This window comes from Catharus ustulatus, chromosome 3 (genome assembly GCF_009819885.2).
Source record: "Catharus ustulatus isolate bCatUst1 chromosome 3, bCatUst1.pri.v2, whole genome shotgun sequence".
Classification (NCBI taxonomy): domain Eukaryota; kingdom Metazoa; phylum Chordata; class Aves; order Passeriformes; family Turdidae; genus Catharus; species Catharus ustulatus.
Genome location: NC_046223.1, coordinates 4,385,942 through 4,408,541, shown reverse-complemented (window position 1 = coordinate 4,408,541; position 22,600 = coordinate 4,385,942). Strand labels below are relative to the sequence as shown.

Here is a 22,600-nt window from a genome sequence, read left to right as displayed (position 1 = left end):
GCCTAAGACAATGTTTTGTGTTGAATAAGATGTCACTACATGCATAAATTAGGCATAGTTGTAAAAACAATTCCAAGAGATTCCTGCACTTGCAACAACAACATAAAAACCTGAGCACATTTTCTTGCTTGTAATGAATTTCAGATTCACCACTAATGCAACTGTTAAGTAGAAGATATTTATATATTTGAGACAGAGAAAAGAGTTGGGAAAGTTTCTACCTATTCTAGACGAATGAAACACACACAACTTCCTACCTTTGTTCTTTAAACATAAAGCACTTGCAAAATTATTATCCAAACTCATTTTGAAAAGATGAGACTTTTTTTTCTTTTCCTTTGTTTTGTTGTTTGGTTTTTTTACCTGGTGCTGGCTGGCTGTGGACAACCTGAGTTGCTGGTTTTGGAGTGAGGGAGGCAGTGAAGTTTATCCCATTTTCTGCTGGTGTTGGCCTGGGTTCATTGTTAGCTTCAGATGGTGCATCCCCATGGTCAATCTGAAATCACAGGATAATTCACATTATTCTTCTCAATTAACAGACTAAATCTATTTGCAGTTCCAGTTTAGCCTGGTTTTTAAATGTAAAATTCTGCAAATGTTGTATCTAAAAATCAATCTAAAATAAAACAACGGAAGAAGACATCCTTAAGAGCTGTGGTAACCCAGGTGGCTCGTTTGTGCAGGGTAAATTTCAGGAAGAAATGGAGCATGTATTATTCAGAAAAAGTATTTTAAGTAGATATAACTCATCAGGGACAATTTTCAGTACAATATATATTAGCTGCATGTGAAGGCTGTATTTCAGTGAAGAGCCATCAAATCTTTCTAGAAATACCGGAGGTGCTGGCAGGAGAATGCTGCTCAAATCCCTGCTGTGAACAAAATGTGCACACAAGATTACTTTTATATTTCATAGATACACACAGCACTACCATTATTCACCATTCTCACAGAACAGGAACATCCTTCTGACTCCCAAGATCTTACATTCTTGTAACCACTCTCCAAGGGTAATATGTAAACAGTACCTCCATTCTGCTGCAGGAACACATCTGTGGTATCCAAATATTTAAGCATTTCCCACAATTTTTTCCTTCTGTCCAGTCAATTAAAGGCTCAGGCTTGCAGTGTGCACTGTACTACACACTGAACATCTGAAATTGTCCCTGTGACTGTCAGGTTTTCAGCAGGCACCCAGCACTCAGCAAACAGAAAGTCATTCAAAGCAATTTTTATTGCCCTGCTTCCTGCTGTCCCTGCCAGTTGCCATGGTGTCTCAGGGAAGTTTTGGATTTGTTCCTTCAGCTGCTTCTATCTCCTTCTTTGATGGTAATCACATTACATGAAGACACAGGATACCACAGTTGGGTTTTTTTTTTGGCCCTGTGATTACTCCACACTTGCAAAATATCAGCCTGTGCTGCATCAACAGAGTCAAAATGGATTTTGCTCCAACTGCTCTGTGCTGCTCCTGCTGCTCCTGGTTTCCTTCAGCCTGGCTCTGACACTACACTGTATATTGCAAAACAACTCCTGTCTCAACACCCTATTCCTACCAGAATTACAGGAGAGAGACACTGTAGGCAGAAACATGATGCAATTTAAAAACAGTGCCAACAAAATCATTTATATCAAGCAGGAATGACTGCAATAAAATATGAGAAAACCTCATTTAGCCAACACTTATAATAGAGGAACCATGTGACAGGAAAAAGCTGTAGCTGGGACAAACACACACAGATGTGATTATCCTCACAGTTCTCCTCAGGCTGCAGTTCATTAGTTTAATAAAAACAATGTTTGCTACACACATCATCAACATTTAATACAAATAAAGCCAGAATTCCTAAATTCTTGCAGCTCTGTGCTCCATTGCATGAGAAGTGGGTATTATCTTCTTTAGAGACTTGGTTTTCATGTGCTGTGAAATGCTGCATCACAGCCTGTTGAGGAACTGTTAATATAACCTGTCAGTTTGGGACAAAAAACATCTGGTTTCAGAAACTGAAGCAGAAATGTGAGGCAGGATCACAAAGTGAATAAGGGATAATTTTCAGTACATCAAGCAATTTCATCTCATTAAAAAGCACTTTCTCTTCCCATAATTCATCACACTATGCTACAAGAATGCTAAAATAAACACGATTTTTCCTTTAAAAAAAAAAAGGTTATTCCTTTTAGGCTGTTTTAAAAACATGATGTAATCCAGCCTTCTAATTTACAGTTTTAATATTCACATAAACTGGTTTCTATTTCACATTGGCATGTCTTTTGCAATACAGTGCATTGACTAAGTAGAGAGACCCATATCCATAGAGGAATCTATATGGCTATTTTTATTTCTACAGAGGAAAGGAGCTACTTCAGGCTATTAGTTCCTACCAGGGAATTCTCTGCAAATTCCTTTGGATTGCTCCTCCTGTCTGTAAAAGGACATTTGGCAGGGGAAGAGAGGGCAACTTTCACTACCTGTATGCTCTTAGAGATTGAAAATGTGTTTACTGAAAGGGGCAAAACTCACACTGCAGGCATTCCAATCTCCAAAAACAGCTCTTCTGCAGGCAGCCTGCTAAGCAAGAACTGACCAAGAACAGTAAAGGTAGGAACTCCTGTCATATTTATGATGGGAATTTTGTAAATAAATCCAGAAAAGGTGCTGGAACCTCAGTCAGTTCTCCGGCATTTTTTGTTTATGTGATTGCACTGACCATTAACAGACAAGGTAAAGTGAAGCATGAAGAAAGGCTGATTTATTTGTTTGAAACAATTTCCCTGTTCTGGGAGAAGCCTGTGGAACTTCCTGCAGAGGTTGAGTTTAAACTTCTACAGCAAAAACCTCTCAGTTTTCCTCTGCCAGCAGCTCAGATCAAAAATGAGTGTGTGGGGAGGAAAAGAAATGTGGAGAGTGGAATCTGTGCTGTGCTCAGCTTTGCACAAAATCAATTACAGTGCGTAAACTGGAAAGTGGGCAGTGGAAATGTGAATCCAGGTGCAATCAGGTGTTCATTGCACACTTGGGTTTGTTCAGCTGTGTTGCCAGTGAATGTACTTGCAATTATTAATTGGTGTGATTGTTGTGAGCCAATAAAAGTGAAGAAAACAGACTGACAGATGAGGAAAATGTTATCACCACAAAACATTGTCAGGGAATTCAAGATTTCCAAGTACAGACCAAAATACCTTACCCAAAAAATGCCTTTAAAATGGAAGGTGACAGTGGCAAATTCAGATTGACACTTACAGTGGCAATTTTTTTCCTTGGTGCTGCAGCTAACTCAACCATTACACATTTTTAGCAAACAGACCATAACCACTACAGTTTTATTTAAAAAAATATTTCTGTGCTTTTCTAAGACAACCTCCTTTATCCTATGAGCTTCTAAGCTCCTTGACAGTCATCTCTCCATCCACAATTTGCTGCAAAAGATACTCTATGACAAGAATTTTTCTAACTAACAAATCAGCTGCATATACCAGGAAAATCTGTAGTTTTTCAAAAGTAAAAATGACCTCTAAGGTATTTAAAGGATTATGTTAAAAAAAGGCTTGGCTATTAATATAGATTCTCATGTGTAGCATGTCCTAGATAAATGTCTAAGATACTACTGAGCATTTCACAGTGTCCTCATTCAGCAGAACTTGTGACACTGCACAAAGAGTAAATTGTTGGTTACTGAATTGTAATGACTTTCACTCATCTGGTCTGCTTTGGGAATGTATTCTTGGTTACAAAATCTAGTTCAGTGAGGTTTTGCACATCAGAGAATTGCAGAAGGCAGGCACCAGAGCAGAGGGCAGTTTAGGATTAAAAAGCATTTTTCTGTCTTTGCTAGAGACTGCTGAGAGCCTTTTGCTCACTTGGTGTGCACAACACCTGGCACAGCCAAAGCTGATATTCTCAAACACTGCTAGAAGCCCCAGTGACAGTGTCTGGAACAGAGACTGAATGTTTGAACATGCAGAGTCCATCAGACACCACAGCTGAACTCTCAATTATACTCAGAACAGCATCTGTGCATTTTGGTGCATAACACCTTCAATTATACAGAAAGAGGGTTCACAGGTTAGTCTGCAGGAAACCATATCTATCCAGACACCTAACAACTTAAAATTGTGGCTTGCATAGCTTTCAGCTGAGCTACAACACGCCTGACTATTTATTTACTCCATGGTCTCCTCTCTCTTCATTTCTCTAACATCCAGGAAGGGTTGGATCAGCTGAACTCCAGAGGCCCCTTCCCACCTAAATTCTTGTATGATTACCCTGTGTCTCTTTAGGACATGTTTGTGCACAGAGAATCTATAGAGACATCATAATCTGAGATACACAAATATTTCTCAACATAATGACCTCTCCAGAGACAGCCTGAAATTCTCTGCAATTTGTAACATTTTCAGGAAAAACTCCTGACACAGAAATGTCCTTTTCTTTTTGCAACGGGAGCCAGCAGCACAGTGGAAAACAATGAGCATTGACTCACAAAGATTTCAGTTGCTCCAGAGCAAGTTGCACAGCACACAAACAACACAGTTTTTCATTTCTTTTACCTCTGAACAACAGCCTGCTCAGTGACACCACACTGCTTTTAGTGAAACCACACTCCCAGTGCAATGCTGTTGGGATGTCCTGTGTCCCAGCTTCCTTCAGGGTGAGATGTTTACAGGTGTCCACACATACAACACATACAATTCCCAGGGATTTTCAGTATACGTCTTTCTAAGCAAAATAGGTGCTTTTAAATACCACAGCATTATTTCCAGAGGCTCAGAAACCTCCCTTACCTCTTTCTTGACCTCCTCCTCATCTTCCAAAGTCAGTGCAGCCAGCTGCTTAGCTCTCTGCTCCATCAAGTTTACATATCTGATTGGATTGGATAAGGCCTCAATCACATCTAGGAATAAGGCAAATACTTCAGTTTCAAAGCCCTGATGTTAAGGCTCCAGCACTCCAGTTTTAAGCAAGAGGCAGAACAGTGTTTTTCCCTGCAGATGGTCTTTCACTGCATGGCATTTAAACCTACCCTGGTTTAGAGCCAATGCCAAAACACACTTCTCTCCCTTGAGCATGGCACTTTGCCTAGGAAACAATGACAGCCTCGTGTGTCCTACATGCAAAGTTTCATTTGTGTTCTAGTGGCAAGTGCCTGCCTCCTTTGGAGTCTGCTGAAAATAAGAGTTGGCCCTAATCCTAAGCCTCAGGCAAGGTGCTGTAAATCAGGCCATCTCCTAGGAGTGAGGAGACACAATGATCCACCAGATGCACACCTTTGCTCCCAGGACTGTTATCCCAGCCTGGAAAGGCATCACACCCCATGCATTTTGTGTTTCAATTAACCTTTCTGCTCCCCAGTAGGAAAATTACCTGCATGATACAGAGTTACCTGCATAAGTGTCAGGCACATAATCTTTGACCTCAATGTACACAAAGAGAGCTGGCAGTGTCAAAGGCTGGTTCCTCTCATTCCTCAAGCAGATGTAGTGGTAGCCTGCAAAGTAAGGAACAACCAGTTCACAGCATAAACCCTTCCACAGGCACTTGCAATGCATCTCTCTTATCATTTGTTATTTATAGTGAGCACCAACTGAGCAAGCAGCTCCAGGAACTTCTGGAAGGGAAAGGTTTACCTGAAGGGTTTCAGGGATAAGTGTACAGACTGCTGGAAAGGCATATGGCACTGCAGTTTAAAATGATATTTTCTGTTCATTCTTACATATGTGACTGATGCTAAAAGTGGTAATTTATTTAAATTTTTCATGCATTCTGTTTTAGTACCTATGTCTGGATTTTTTAGTTTAGTTCATCTTATTTAATTTTTAAAATTGACCCTGGTAGTACTCAGCAATCTGAACAGCCAAAGTAAACTGAGATATAACAGCCCATCCACACACAGCAGCTAATTTAAAAAATATACAATGTGGCATGATGGCCACAGAGTTTGTGTGTATAAATCTTACTGTGTGACCATCCTTAGGAATACACCTGTAAAAAGAGAAATTCCAGACTGTTTTGAAAGCTGGCTGTCCAACCTTTGGCTGATCACCTTGGGGCACTGAGTGCCATGTCCAGTTTGGGAGGCACACATGTGAGAGGTTATCTGGAGGAATCCTCACCTGGCTGATGTAAGCAACTCTCCCTCCAAATAATGGCTAAATCCTTGCTTTGGGAATAGTGACAAGTCTGTGGATTTATGTGACAGCATGGTATAACTTTCAATAGCATCTCAGAAAAGAGACAAATTACATATTACAAAGGGTTCTCTCAATCTCCTCCAGCAAGTTTTCAGCATGCACACAAACCCAGACTAACAGGCTGCTCTCCATCACATGCTGTAAACTGCTGATTGCTGGAGCCAACAGGGCAGAGAATGAGCCTGTGGGGAACAGCTCTGGTAAAATTTCATTTACCAGAAGAGGAAATCCCTCCCATCCCCTTTCTCCTCTCCAGTCACCCACCTACCTTCCTCTGGCACTCAGACAGCAGAAAATGCAGCTGGCATAGAAAAGGTGTCTGCTGATTGATAAACTAAGTTTGCTCGTGAAAAGGGTGTGGAGATTATTTCTCAGGAATAATTTGGCCAACTGTCAGACATGGGGACATGAGAGTTTTGTGCTGGATAAGGCACAGGATAAAGATATTCTCCCTGAGCAAAACTGGGAGCATGTTCATGGCCCATATGCTTGCCCTAATTCAGTTCCCTCCCCTCTCTGGAAAATCTGGCACTGAATTGAACACTTGCCTTGCTCAGAGTGCCAATATCACTTCATCTTTCTGAAACAGGATCTCCAACAAATCTCTGGCCTGGAGTTGTCACACAAGGTAATTTTCATTTCAGTGGCCACTAATTATAGTAGAAATACTGTGATTTAGAAGAGTCCAATAATTATATTTTTCTTTTAATTTTTCAGCAATGAGGATAAAAGTAATTTTGGATTGATTTAAAGGTATTACAGAGCTACAAGAGCTGGCATATAGGTCAGTCTTTCATGTGTGCAGAAATTACATTGAGAGGAACAGGTTTTGTTTTAATTCCCAGCCATGTCTCATTCTCACAAAGGTGACATCAAAATTGGCTGCTGCTCTCCTTCCCCTTAAAACTGTGAGCATGAAGTTGGTGTACTGCAGATAAGGAAGTTCCAACAATGCCTCCCAATGCTTTAAATCCATTGGTTAAAAATTTAAATTTCTGATTAAATATGGTATTTTTCTTTTTCAAACCTGAGACAGTTTATCCAAGCCCTCAGTTGCTATGAGGCTGCAGAGTGGCTGCTGATTTAGAGCAGTTGAGATTCTGCCTTGCTGTCTCTTTTCACCACACAGTGTCTGTCTGGATGGGAAAAAAGGTTTTACCTGGTCGAATTGCTGAGACTGGCAATATCCGATGGCCAATGAATTTCCCTCCTTCTTCATACACTGCTAGCCTTAAACAGGCCAGGGAAGGCAAAACCACCTGCAAGGCAACATTGGTGCAGTATTAACTTTCAGCTCTGAATCAAGCAGCTCCTTCCATAGGCTGCACAGAGCACATGCTAAAATTTATCTAGTCACTGAAAGAAAAAGGCAACAAAAAGAGCTTCCCTGATTTATTTTCAACCTACTAAAAATAGTAACCCATGCTTCTCTGAGCACAGGGGCAGTCAGGCTCCATCAGTAACTAAATAGAGAAACGAAGTACACTAATTAGAAGTTCATTAAAGAAGAAAAATGCTAGTGATGTTTCCAAACTTAAGCTCTGGCAGGCTGCCAAAGGAAACCATTCAGAAGGCCAAATATTCAGGGAAAAGAGCACTACTGCAAGGACCAAGTTTCTAAACATCCTTGTGAGCTACACTTGCTGAGAGAAATCTAAAAGAAGCTGTTTTACAAGCACCTGGATACAGGATATACTTAACCAAGGAGCAAAACCCACAGGTTCTGTTCAAATATTGGCTGCAGGTATATTGCAAAGTCAATAAAACATTCACATTGCATGATGCTTGTGCTTTCTGCCACCTCAGAAGTTTAGAGAATTGAGTCTGAGTAATACTCCATGAGGAGCTCAGAAGTTAATGCCTCATCTCAGGATGGGATTTGTGTCTTCATCACCTGGGCAGTGACTTCACAGCCCAATGAAGTGACTAACCCAGTTGTGCCACTGAAACAGCCAAGGGGACTTCAGACTCACTTCTTTTAGCAGGAATTGCACAACTGGAGCAGCCAAAGTTCAGCAAAAGCAGCTGAAATATGAAATAACTAATCAGAATCCGTTTTCCTGCTTTCTAACAAGTGTAAGGTTTCAGTAAGCCATGGAAAGATCCCACTGGACAGGGATAAAAAAAATCACAATTCCTTTTTGGGAAGCAAGTTTTACACCAACCTTCTTAAACACTATGGCTTCCTCCTCCCAGACTGGATTCACTGCATTGCCTTGAGAGGTCTTGGTCTTCAGAGCTTTCCTCCTGGTATCCACAGGCAGGCCAAACATGTCCACTTCCACATAGGTACCGACTTTTTTATCAGAAAGGAACTGACCTGAAATTATCTAAAGCCAAAGCACAAAAGAGCATCATTAGAGATCACTGGGTGGATTAGGAAATGAGTGGCTGTAATGCAAATGCATAGTTCTCATTAATGATCAGATAGTGGGCATTTAAAATAAAACCAAAACAACACTAAACCCACAGTGAACAGAAAAAAAACCCAATATTTAATTGCAGACACAGAAAAACAACTTGTGAGGCCTTGTTTCCTGTGACCCTGTGGTCCTGAATTCCCTTATGAGCAATAATGTGGTTGAGATCATCTGCTGCCCTTCTCACAGCAGGAATACCCATTTGGATCTCTTCCTCAATCTGTATGCCTATTTCCTGAGAACTCTGAAGGTCTATCTAGTCTCAACAACAGGTTCAAAAAATGCTTGGAAAAACAGAGGTTAAAATAGAGAAATTATAGATATGCCTTTAGCTGTGAGGGAGAAAACAATCTTAAGTTTATATTCCAATAAAGGCTCTTCACAGAGGAGCTTTAATATGAAAATAAAATTGTAAAATAGCTGATCTTTCCCAGTTTTTATTTTTAACAGGCAGCACAACTCTCAGCTTGAAAAAGTGGAAGAAAGGTCTGCAATTACTTCAGAAAGCTGAAGGGTCACAGGAGTGAGTCACCATACCTTAACAAATTGAGGTTTGCCTAAAGCCAATCTTAATCCAGTGCCAGCTCTGCCTGTGTGAGCACTGGCTCTAGGACCAGCAGAGCCCTTCCTGAGCAGGCAGAGGCTGCTGCCTTCTGACAGCTGTCTCCTGCCTCCTGCATGCTCATTCCCTTAAAAAGCTGTGCACCTCCTAATAGCTGCTGAATGACTTCCACCTCCATTTGCTCTAATTGTCGAAGAAAGTGCCTCTAAACCCACAGGAGGGGCCTGAAAGCTTCCATGATTGCAGGTCACCAGGAAAGGTCACCCCACACATCCTCTTCTATTACTGTGCATATCACCAGATTATTCCTTTATCCACATCCCTCCCAGCATGGCTCTGCTGCACTTCTGCCTGGAGCCTGAGAGGAAATGCTTGTTTTCACTCAGTGAAAACAGGAGGATATTTTGCAGATGGACACTATAATACAGAGGCTGTTCTAATGGATGAGTCCATTAAAGGAGTAGCAGGACTCCAGAAAGTTTATGGTTTTATAGCTGGAGATACACCAAGTGAATTTGTCACAGCCAATGCAGTCTATCCCCTAAACACTCATGCAGGTAATTCTCAATCTGCAGATTCCTGGCAGTCCCTGAACTTTATTAGACATCCTTAAAAAGGAACAAGGAAAAATAAGTTAGCAATGAATTGCAGCTGACATTTGTGGTTCCACAGTTCTGCTGTGGAACTTTCAGAAAACCTGAAAATTTTATTTATACTAAGCATGTAGCATCCTAGCTATTCCAGTCTAACCTCCCACTTCACAACAGTATGTTTTAAATCCAGTCTCTTGTTTCTAAAAACACAGCCAAATTGCTCCTAAATCCATTCACTTCCCAGTTCTGTGAATCTGTAATTACTTCTATGCCAAAGAATACATACAATAAAAATATATTGATTTATCCTACAATGCGAAATGCGAGGCAGAATTTAAAAATTAAATGTCTCTCCATGAAATTAAATTTCTTGGCTTAGTATAGTCATTTTCTAGGCCCTTGCATCACAGAAATATAAATATATCCATGCTCTGACATTGCCATGAGAGCACATCCACCAGCTACATACATACCTTGACAGACAGAGTGTTGGCTACTATTCCATCCACTATTCCTTCAGTAAAAGGATCAAAGTGCTTGTCTGGCCTTCTCATGAATTCTGGCTTTAACCTGTATCCACTTTTGCCATTGTACTCATACATTCCCATGTTTATTTGCATAGACAAATCTGGATGTCAAAAATATTGTTAAGAGTTATCTTCTGGACAGATAATAATTTCAAAAAATAACAGAATTTTAAAAAATTACTGTACTTTCTGTAACACAAACAGTACAAACCTGGGTTTAACAGCTCTATAGAATACTTTAATCCCTAGATAATTTCTGACAAATAAAACCTATGAATCAGCAAGTCTACCAGAGAAGTGGACAGCTTTCCATACCCAGAGAACAGCATGACTTACCCACAGTTTGGAAGTTGAGGGCGACCATCTGGCAGCCAGCATTCCAAAAGACCTGTGGCATGTAGTTGGAAGAGTCTACTCGTGTTCCCTTTGGGTAAATCCGGCTCAGCTGCATTTTGTTGTATCTGAGCAGTGAGTAGTTAAGGTACAGAACAACATGTGACAAAAATCACCTGGCAAGTGAGAAGTACAGCTGCAGGGTTGAATGCAGGCCATTCTTTACAGAATGGCAAAGGGTTTCTCGATGGATTTCTGCAACCATCACGCTTCTAGATGTCCACAGTTTTGTAGGAGATATGGTAAATATGGGGCAATTAAAGGTGCTGCTTGTTCCTGCACAGAGTACTCAGGATAAGCAAGGAAAGAGCACAGGCAGATGCATTAGGAAGATCACATTCATAAAATTCTATTTATCTTTACAGTTCCTACTTTGGGATTTTCCTAGGATTACATTTACAGAGGCCAGTTGGCTGTAAACAGTGAATCTTCCTCAGGAGCAGGGAGAGGTGTTCAGTAAAAAGTGGTTTTCTGGAATGAATTAGAATTGGCCTCTACATGGGCAGAAATGACAAGTGTACACATCTTATGGCTGAGTCTACAAATCTCTGAGATAAGAATGTGCTGCAGGCAATCTTTGGAAACAGCTTTCCATTAATCTCCTCTGAGGCACTGTTTTATATGTTTATCTATTTTACCTCATTCATTCTTAACTGCAACCATGAGGAGAGATATTGAGAAACATCAAAAGGTCTAACCAGAATGTTCCTTAGCTTTTCTTCAGCAGTTACAAAAATAATTTAAAAATAAGAAATTGTGTGGCAATAAATCAGTAGAAGTATAATGGGAAAGCAAGCATTCTCATGAGACTTTGCAAAAAAGTCAGTCACATTTTGACAATTTGCTCACCATAACTCTTACCACTCCATATAGGATGATAAATTTAACAATCAGAATACAAAGAATTAGGTCTTCAATATGTCATTTATGCCTATTCCCTCTAGTCCTAGCTCACAGCACAAGGACTCATGCCAGTTTTTAAATTAGCTCATTGGAACTCAGGCCAATTAATTCATTTAGAAAGACAGTCAAATCTACAAATTTCATTTGGGTTCCCTATTTCCCCAGCTCCTGACTCTGAATTCCAATAAAGCTCTGTAGCAGATCTCAGACATAAGACTTAGGAAGCTGCTTTCTGAAAGTCAAGGATACTCCACAAATTCCACAGGAGACTTTGTAAGTTGCTCAAGCCCTTTGGTTTCCACAAAGGAAGACATTTCAAAGCTTTTGTTGCGTTCTGCAGGTTTAGAGGGGAGATAAAACCAGTGACAGGTTAGAGCACAAACTCACATGGTTTAATCCCAGTCCCCTTATCCCACCTAAGGGTCACCAGCTCTTTTCACCCTGATCTCAAGGAATTTACACTCAGGTCTGCTGACAGCAGAGACCTTGCTCTGCACACACTCAGAGCTCCATCTGCACTCACATCAGCACTGCCCCAATCAAGGGCACTGGTGCTGCCTGAGGTTGATGCTGGACCAGCTGCAGGCAGCAGTGTGGATGTCCTTTGAGAGGGTGAGCCCAGAGATCACATCTGTGACACAGAGGTGCTGCAGCAGCTTGCTGTGGGCACTGCTGGACCTCTGGCTTGTCTTTGCAGGCTGATGTGAGGGCTGGGAACCACTTGGAGCTGTAATAAGTGATGTCCATATCACATTACAGTGAGCAGTGCTGTGTCTGCAGAGGCTCTTGGTACATCAGGGGCAAGGTCACAGCTGTCAAAGGCACGAGACACCACCACCCAACATCCCTGAAGGGGCACTCCTGTGTCCCAGCAGGGACTCAGACCTAATCCCCTACTGATATTGGGCTTTTATGATCTCTTTAATTTGGTCAAACTTTCTGATCTGCCAGTGGTGAACAGCTCCTCCTCCACATCTGAGCCAGTAGGAGTAAACAATAATTTGTGCATCACTTGTCACTCACCTTTGGCTGATGTGGGCACAGCCTTTTAATGCACCCAGGCATCAGGATGCAGCAGAGAGCCTAAGCCAAGACCCTGCTAGCTTCAGTACCTTTATTTCTGTTCAGAGGTAAGGATTTCTGTAAACTAACAGCTTCCCACTTTATCCCAATGTGCCAAGAAGGGCCACAGCCCTGGAGGTCAAATCCATGAATTCACTCAGCACTGATCTGTTTAAAAATGAGGGGATCAGTGCACTGGAGCAAGATCTCTCCAGCCTCACCACTTTACTGAAAGCAAATAGCAAGGCAGAGAGAAAGCCTGACCCCATCCAGGTTTAGGAATGATTAAGCTGCAGCAATCCAGGGACAGCCAGCAGGCAGGGCTAGCCAGCTCCCTAAAGTCAAACTGTGAAGCTGCAGGGGAGGGATAAAACTGAACAAAAGCACAGAGGAGCAGGACAGAAACAGGTGGGCACTGTCCTCATAGGGAGCCAAAAAGGAAGCAGTGGAGCCAAAGAAATGAGGAACTGGGTTGTTTGGGCCACTGTGAGAGGAGAATGTGCTGCCAGCCTGGGAACTACAAACCATTCTCAGCCTGTGCCCGAGTCAGAATTTCCAAAAGTAATTCTCTGCCTCTAGGAGAGCTGGGACTCCCCCCTTTATGGTGGTCCCTATTCCTAATCAGCAAGCATCATGCTAATGCTGTTATTCACACTGTTATCTCCTAATGTGAAAAATTCCTGTTACTCCCTAAAGGCTGCTCTCCTACCACTCCCTTTTCCTTTCTAACACACAATATCCTTTCTTTCTCCAGCTGGCTCACATCCATCTCAGCTTCTCATAAAGACTGAGATTCTTATTCCAGCTATCCCCCTACTGATGGCATAGCACTAGCAACACACATACACAGGTTTTATCCTATTTAGAATGTAGGTGCTAGGATTTCTTGTAATAATAAGCTCTTATTTCTCAGCCTTGTCTTTAAGTAGAGCATTTGTAGGAAACCAGAGCTGGTAGCTGTTAAAGGATTTGGTTACCAACTGTCCACAGCTTAATCAGACTCGTAATTAAAATAAGAACAATTATTTCCTTGTAATATCTGGAGAGGATTAAGGGACCTGCCCTTTGAAGAAAAGACTGTGCAGGAGACACATTTCTCTCTCGTGATACATTACACTGTGCTATCTTATCAGGAGCAAATTACTGCAGAGTGAACAAATAACTCATTGAAAACTGAAAAACAGTCACAGGTACTTGCTGCCAGAGAAGAGGGAACCTTTCTAGTGAGGGCAATCAGGGGACTGGTACAGATCCACTGCTATTCAATATTTCTGTTACCAACTTGGATGCAAGACCAGAAAATGCACTTTTGAAATGTGTGAATGACAGAAGTGGTGAGGTGCTGTTACCACCACAGAGGTCTGGATCACAAATCCAAACAAACTCTGAATAAAAAATAATAAATTACGAAAGTGCTGTAACATTGAAACTACAAAACTGTATAAAAGTATGGATCTCTATACTTAAGAAAGTGAGGTCAAGTGAACAAAAGTAAAATTTTTGGGAAACAGCTGGATAGACAGCAAACTGAAAAGCAATCCTCATTTAATCCCTCTTTATTCAGCCCATTTAATGAATATCCAGCAGTGAGTCCAGGCCAAAACTAAGACCAGAACACCCAAGTTGTTCTTTAGCCAGCCAGCAACATTTACCACCTTGGGCCATATTTATCACATAATGATTTTTTTGACACAAACACTAAAAATTTAATTCCTTAACAATAGGAGTTCACTGAAAATATTATTGATTAAAGGTCACATCAGGACTTAGGAGAAAAATCTGAACAGCAGCAGATCTTTACAAAAAACAAAACTCAGAAAGGCAAAGATATGTGAATAGAAAAAAAAACCAGCTACATGAGACAATTTTATAACAGCTGCATCAACTTGTAGTGCTAGGATTCACATGGCTTCCTTTCCAGAAGGCACATCTCCTTCCCACTGTGCTCTTGTAACTCTCATTAGAGCTGGAGGAGATTATAAACACCCAAAGGGACACTACTACAGGGAACAAGCTCAGCTCCCTGCATGATTCTGTGACTGCTCATGTGTGGTATCTGTATAAATACCCACATACAAATGAACAGTTGGGAACTTCTTACATGTTTATTATTCATCACAAGTAAATGCCAAATCTTGTATAGAGACATGGACTTAAGCAAAAATTACCTGTCCTCTGCCAAGGACACCACAAATCCGGAATAAATTAAAATGCTGTACACTTCTTTAACTAAAAAGCTCCAAAAGCACATTAAAACCTGTCAAAACAAAGTGAAAAAGGGCAGGCAAACAGTGGGGGGGTGTGCATCAAGAAAGGCAGAGATGCTCCAGTGTTTACTGAGGATGTCACTGAGTGCATTCCTAGCAAGGCATCTTCTGTAAAAGCCAGCAGGGGGTGAAATTATGGCCCTTTCTTTACAACACACAGAGGCAGGAAAGTGAATTTGCATGTGGGGAAGGGCAGACTCTGCTTGTCCTGAATCTTCTGTAGAAGTGCCAGAGGCAGAATAAAAGTAGGAATATTTATGACCACCTTTCTCAAACTGCTTAAGTTACTCTTCAGTCATGGACAACAAATACAATGTAAGCACATAATTTTCAAAACTGTTTTTGAAATGTCAGCATGTTTACTGTTGATGAAGTTGGACATTTAGACTACAAGAGGATTCAAAACACAAATGGATTTATTTGGCTGGATACCAAGGGAACATTGTCTGTCCATGTTCCTGTATTTAATTGAGAGGAAGCCAAGCAGCATTTCTGCAGAACTCTGCCAAACACTTGCCAGGTAATTTGAAATAAGATGTTTCTTACTTACTTTTTGATACTTCAAATGACTCAAACTTCACAGGCTGAATGTAGTTTACCAGGTTAGACATTTCTTCTGTGGCCATAGCCTCACTTCCAGCAGTACCCTAGGGAAGAGAAAGGAAAATGCTGCAGTTTGGTCTGTCCATCAGAGGCCACAAATGCCAAAGCCCATTTTTCTATCAATTGTGGTGCCTTTCATTGCCCCTGGCTAGAGAAGGCAATGCTTCATGTAGGGAATGTCACAGAGGAAAGAACAAAACGGGCTGAAGATGTAAAACATTTATATTAAACTGATGCTGTACTCATTTGTTTTATGTGGCTCCCAGGCAAGGACTGCATCACCTCTACCCATGCACAGTGCTGAGTACATTTATCAGTACTCTTGGATAAATAATAAAGCTCTAAGGTTTTGATGTCAGGTTTTCCATCCAACAATGCTAAATGCACCACAGGCAGCTGCCTAAAACAGATCTGCTGTGGTGCTTTTTTTCTTACTCTTGAGAAAACAGAAGTGTAAATAAACAAAGCAAAGATGTGCTTCCAAACCAACGAACAAGCAACTTGGACACGCTGGTGCTGTACTTGCCGGTGCTCTGCCTCCCTTTGTCCGCTGGATGGCAGCTCCACTCCTGATAACACACACCAACCCGCAGCTAGCGGAGCCCACCCAGTCCCCAAAAACACATCTCCGCCCTTACTTCATCCATCGAGGACTTCTTACAGTCGTCATCGTAGTCATCATCATCGTCGCTCTCCATCTCTGCTTCCCCTGAAAAGTTTCAAGCAGAAGATAATTACTGGCTGAGGCAGCAGCCACAATTACAGCAACAAATTCAAGCAAGATTTGCAAGTAGCACTGCTCGGAGCAGCCTGCACTGTCCATGTGCCTTTTGTCACGGCACCAATCACACACTGCTCTCGAGGGACTCATCCATCTTCAGCATTGATTTAAATTCTTATTGCCCAACAAACAAGAATTCTTCCTTTGCAGCTGCTTGATGCTTATTCATTGGCAATCAGTGCTGAGAGAAGAGTGCAGTGTGCTCAGTGTGTGGGTAGAGTTTCACAGACTGCTCTGAGAGATATTCCCGAGTTTGGGACACAGCCCCAGGGTTTGGAGATGAGTTCAAACTCCTGCTGTTGCAGGGTCCATGCAGGACCTCCAGGGTCCCACTCTGGGAAGGAACAGCCTGCATGGGGTGAAGAAATCACAACGAAAATCCATGAGCTTCTGCTGTGCTGTGCTACCAAGGGCTGCCCAGCAGAACCCATCTGCTCTGGCCATGTCACAGCCCCTGCACTGAGGCAGCACAGCTGGGAGGCTCTGGCACAGAAGCCAAACTCCAATTCCACAGCAATTCCCTTGGCAGAGCACTTTGGGGTGCCTGGCAGGGCTCTGGAGCAAAGCTGAGCTGTGCCAGCTGAGGGCAGTGCAAACCAAACAATGGCAGGAGATGCCTAAGGCTCATCCTTTCCCTGAAAACGTCGAGTAAATGGGACCAAATAAAACACATTTATTGCCTCATTCCCAATTGCAGTGCACTCATCAAATTTCCACGGGCAAGACGTAAATTCTTTAATGTTAATTAACAAAGGCCTCCCCTCGCCTTCAAAATGTTTTGATTGGTTGCATCAGAAATTAAACCATTAAGGAATATCAAGCTTATCTTTGCCTTTAGAAAGTCCTCTTGTGGGCCTGGCTGCCATAAAAAGAATCCTGAGCATCTGAAGACTCTGGAAAGGAAAATTTACTTATCCTGCAGTCACCTATCCACACCTGTAAGAGTGACAGCTCTCCCTGAAGATTTTATTCCACAAAACTTCCAGCTTTCTTCAGCAGTGGCAGCACAAAAATCTAACTACTGTGCAGCATTTCCAAATTCTCCAGAGACTGGTAATTCAGTCTCAGTTCCTCCTATCAATCTGGGGCCTAATCCCAAACCCAATGACTCAATAAACTCCTCGTTGCTTCAGCAGACCCAGTGGGCCCCTTGTGAGCACAGAGAGCACACATGAGTGTGCCTTACCCACCCTGCATTTCCTCCCAGATGCAGATGTTGAAATGTCAGGCTTTTATTCATCAACACATTTCTTCCTGAACATTTCATTGAAGAAAAAATACCGTGATTGCTCAACAGGCTCAAGGAGCCTCAGCACAATGCAGAGAGCCAGCGAAGCTCTCACAGGACTTGCACTGACAATCTTTGGATGCGGAGCTCTCAGTTGATTTAACCAGACTGGCAAAATAACCCTTTGCACAGAGCACAAGAAGGGAGAGGTGGGCAGATTTTGGCCAGCTTGCAGTTCTGAGATATGAGGTACATGATAGCCTGTTCTTGCTGGAAGTGCCCAGAGAGGAAAGTACACAACGCACAATTCGTTCATTTAAAAACATTTAACACAAATACTCCCAAGGAGATCAAATCTCATTTTCAAGTTCTGCATCAGACAGCAAAACCAGGACAAGTAACACATAGGACTGCCAGCATGGAATCAAAATGAGTGTTTCAGGAGGTGTGGTACCTCTTCACTGCTTTTCCCCAGTGCTCACACCCCCTCTCCCTGATTCATGGCAAGGACACAAAGCCAGCCTGAAGGTGTCTAAGGGACAATTAGCTGTGATACCACCATTACCATCTGCATTTAGATGGGACTGCAAACCCAGGTCAGACAGGACCTGTTCAGTGCTCTGTGGAACACGAATACAGTGAAAATAGAGCCCTTCTCCGAGGAAGCCAAACAAAAGCCCATGGACAGAGGCAGAGAGAAGAATATCAAGAAATGAGAGGATTCTGCTCCCTACCACAAGTTAAAACACAGATACTGCCAACCACTCACAGGCAGAAAGACACAGGAAGCTGGTGAAATGACACGGCAGTTTGAAGGATGTTTTCAAGGAGCTGTCCCTGGTGAGTGGGGGAGTGTGGAGGAGATATAAAAGTGCTCCTTGGGAAAAATAACGAGTGGACAAAGGAGGCTGAACCCCAGCTGATGGGTAGAGGGGTTCAACACAGTAATACTGACTGGAGGATGAACAGGAGAGCTGGGAATGACAAGCCAAATCCCTGAGTTGAGGAAGCAATGGGTTAAACATTATCCATTCTCATCATCCTGACAGATACTGAGAGTCTAATAAAACCAAAGGTTGAAATTGAAATTCAGAGGAATCTGGTAATCTGCTTTCTCAGAGCTTTTCAAAACAATGGCCAGGATGAATTATGAATGTGGTATTTTCTGCTGCAGCTTGTTCACTCTGCAACATTTAGGCAGTCACCAGCATCCCAGTGGGCAATCAACTTTTGGGTTTCTTCAACTCTACATCCGTACTTGCTGATTTTTAAAAAGGTAAAAATAAACTTTATTCATTTTGATAAACCATTTTGCTTTGTCACAATAGGTCATAGTTCAGCTGCATTAGCAGCAGTTACATACATTGAGCCTAAAACTTTTATCCAGTTTTCCATTTAGGCATCCTGAAACCATGGAGCCAATTCTGCCCTCTCTGTGTTCCATAACCCCTTCCTTGCATCACCCACTGCTCTGACAAAACCACTATCCTATCAGTGAGAAACTAACAGTTGGTTTATTTAACATTTTATTTATTATTAATTAAATTAATATTTAATTAATTTAATTAATATTTAAATCCTGCTCCATTAGCAAGTTTTGGCTCCTTTCAGAATGGGCCTGCTTTTGGTGTAATGCATACACGTGCAGAACTGCCACTGCTCCTTCTGCACTGTGACAGAACTTCTTGGGAAATCTTGCTTGCTTACTTCTGATCATTGTGCAAGACCAGCCAGGTCCAAGATGCTTGTTTACCAAAATTGCAATCTACCTCACAAAGGTTATCTCAGAAATTCTTCTTCTGCTTTGTCAGCTTTGCTCTACTTTCAGAAAAAGTTTTTTCCACTGACATGTGTTGAAGTCACTGACTACATCAATTTCATGGGCATCTTCTGCAAGGCATCCTACAAAGCTCAGAATTCTGTCTTTAATTATTGCTACTCTTTCACCAGCACTACACTTCTAACATGTCAAAAACGTGGCTTTAAATCTGACCTGAAGCAGTGTAAGATACAGCGAATCTTGATATCAACTCCAGTATGAATTTCCACTTTTTTTTTGTGAAAAAATTGATTTAGAATCTCCAGAAGGCTAAATCAGCACAACTTTCTCCTGGAGATCAGCAGCAATTCTGACAGGAGCTAAACAACCCAAGAGAGTAGTATGAATAATAGGTCCAAAGTTGCTAAATGTAAAGATTATATTAAGGGTGGAGTACTGAAACACTTAATGTTGAGAAATGTTAAGAATCAGGCTTCTGATGAATTGCATTACTCCAGAAAGAAACTGGTATTGGATGCAGATGAGCCCAAGCTTGCAGAGCTCCAGGATGACACATTGCCAATATGGAGAAGTGAGAAGAAGGGTGTCATAGTGACTCTTGGGCTCTGCCATGTGGAAACTCTTCACTACCACAATGTTCTTATAAAATGATGAATAGTTTTTTTAACTGTCCACAAACAGAAAAACTGGCACTTGTTTTATAGAAATGCTGCATTCTCATAGCTGCAAGCTGTAGCTGTAATCTCTGGAGCTCTGAATACTTCAAAATTCAAAGTACTCTAGAAAAATGACATTCTGGGTGTTCCTCATCAGTCATCCCTAAAGTGTTCTTAAGTTTTGTCAGATTTGTCTGTCCTTAGATAAAATTGGTTGAATATTATTGCACTTCCCACAGGTACTGTTCAGATAAATTCACTGCTGTTTGTCAGGAGCTCACAGGCAGCCTGGATACCCCCACAGAAACTCACTGAGGATGCTCTATGTAGGATCAAGTACTGACTGACAGAGAGAGGAAAAATATTGACTAATTGCATTCTCAGAAAGAGGCACAAATCCTAAAGGAGAAACAGAGGCTGACACAAGAACTACAAGCAATGTGTTTTGGCAGTCATGGATGAACCAAGTGACCACAGCAATTTTGCAGTCTCAGTTCCAGCATTTTCTAATTTGTAAGTGCTCATCTTCATAATCAGAGGCTGTTACAGAGGTAATACAGGCAAAATAGTCACAGTTAATTTGTAAAATTATACACTCTGTTATGGGACTGACCCTTCTGCCTCACATCATCATCATCATCTTTATTCACAGCCTGGGTCTTTTCCTAGAAAAGTTCCTGGAGAGGCTCCTGAAAGACAAAGCTCTTGCCCCCTCTGCAGCCCAGGTCCTCAGAAAGCCAAGGCTGTGTTCTTTGCCACTGTCCTCACCATGTGCTGATAACAAAAATGGAGAGTTAGGAACGCAGGGCTGATTTCAAATGCTGGGAAAGAGGCAGCTGGAACACACACTTATTTTTCTTCTGCTTGGGATTTGTCTAAAGCAAATCAAGAAAACAGTATTAAGTCATCCCTGACACCAGGATGAATCTTCCTTTGAAATTCAAAGCATGTTCCAAAGCATGCCCTTTTCATAGTTTCTTAAAAACAACAGTTGAAAACTCTTTCTTTGCTGCTAATAGGATAAACAACGTTATCCACAAATGAAGCAGGATTTCTTTCTTGTTAATTCAGCTTAGGGCGAACTGCCAGCATGAAAATTTTCACCTCAGTTAATCAGAGTTTAGAAAAAACTACAAACAATGGGGAGAAGTTTTTAAATGGCAAATGACAATGAACTTATATTTCAGCAGAGCTTCCAATTTACTCTGTAAGTTTTCTACTGCTGATCATAAATGTCTGTGCTTACAGGAACACAATATTTTAGTCTCGTTAGGAGAAGAAATTCCAGCACAGGGAACAGACTCTGGGCTGGAAATCAGGATATAGAGACTTGATTATTTTTGTCTGTTTCCATCTCTGGAACAGAACATCTTACAGCCCTTTAAATAGAGGTCCATGACATGTACCTAACTAATGCAGGACAACAGCAGGTTGAGTCTTCCCTGCCTGAGTAGCAGGGATCTCATCCCTTTATCTTGAACCCTGGGGCACTGCAGCTCTCCTGGCAATGGGCTCTGCCTGAAAGGGCACCAAATAATGGCAGGCACAGCCCAGAGGCCACAGGGAAAAGAAAACATTTATATTTGATTTTGGGCTTGGGCACACAGGAAAGGCAGCCAAGGGTGGAGGAGTTGGCAGCTCCCTGTCCTCAACAAGCAGTGCAGAGAAATGTTAGCACACATCAGTGAGCCCTGGGTCACTCCATGAGAATTCCTTGGCTGGAGCCCTCACAGAACAGACTCCAGGATCAATGACACTTCAAGCCACTCTGGTGCACCTTTACCTTGCTAGAGCACTGCAAATGGATGGGACTGGAACTGTAATTAACCATTTGTGCTTGAGGGAGAAGAATTTCAGTAGATCCAAGTCCTACCTGCTCCAGGGGAGGAAGGCTCAAACATACTGGATGTATCGCTGCAAGTGTTGGAAGCTTGCTCTGACAGCTTCTTCTTTGCACTCCCATCTGCTGACTTATGAGACTTCTTCTTATTCTTCACCAGGATTTTGTACATTAAATCCATAGGGCTTGGGAGAGGAACCCCAGCTTCCAGCTAGAAAGAGATTTGTTAGAACAGAAGAAACAAGCTCATGGCAGTTTCTTAGGGACCACATGGTACAGGACACTTCTGTAACCTCTGTAAGCCCTGTTAAAATGAAATGGATTTTGCACAAGAGGCAATGTCAACATTAAATGAAACAGGGCTATTGAGGGCACTTAAGAAGAAAAATGCTTTATGAAATGTCTGCAGTAATAACCAAAATAAGTATTAGCTCAGATATGAGAGTCTACGTTTTAAAATGATCAATTGCATTTAAAAGATCACAATTCACTCTATCAGAGCAATCTCTGCATCAGAAGTGATGCTTAAAGTCACCAACAGCTCCCATTGCTTAACTCCCTCCTTAAGACTGAAAAGCTTTATATGAAGAATGAGACACTTCAATAAAACTTCTCATAGACATTTGTGATGTGATAAACACCAAGGCACATTACCGGGTACTTTTCCAATGGATCCATAAGCAGTGCATCTCCAAATATTAACCTGCAGTACTCTGCCATTTTTGCCTGTTGTTTAGGGCTGAAGGGAAGAAAAGAAAGAAAGAAATTAGTCCTACTAATGCTCCAGAGTGAAAGC

General features: G+C 41.8%; 1 protein-coding gene across 4 annotated transcripts in view; it reads right to left on the bottom strand.

The window, feature by feature from the left end:
• PLCB1 (phospholipase C beta 1) overlaps window positions 1-22,600 on the bottom strand; it is a 331,098-nt gene that overhangs the window by 64,326 nt on the left and 244,172 nt on the right. For all 4 annotated transcript variants that reach the window (XM_033055240.1, XM_033055241.2, XM_033055243.2 and 1 more), the window contains exons 13-24: window positions 22,459-22,543; window positions 21,838-22,015; window positions 16,158-16,228; window positions 15,467-15,563; window positions 11,837-11,921; window positions 10,628-10,752; window positions 10,238-10,392; window positions 8,355-8,519; window positions 7,349-7,448; window positions 5,382-5,486; window positions 4,783-4,892; window positions 364-496 (exon numbers count right to left, since the gene is read on the bottom strand). In XM_033055240.1, the coding sequence (XP_032911131.1) occupies window positions 364-496; window positions 4,783-4,892; window positions 5,382-5,486; window positions 7,349-7,448; window positions 8,355-8,519; window positions 10,238-10,392; window positions 10,628-10,752; window positions 11,837-11,921; window positions 15,467-15,563; window positions 16,158-16,228; window positions 21,838-22,015; window positions 22,459-22,543 (1,409 nt within the window). The remainder of the gene's footprint in view (window positions 1-363; window positions 497-4,782; window positions 4,893-5,381; window positions 5,487-7,348; window positions 7,449-8,354; window positions 8,520-10,237; window positions 10,393-10,627; window positions 10,753-11,836; window positions 11,922-15,466; window positions 15,564-16,157; window positions 16,229-21,837; window positions 22,016-22,458; window positions 22,544-22,600) is intronic.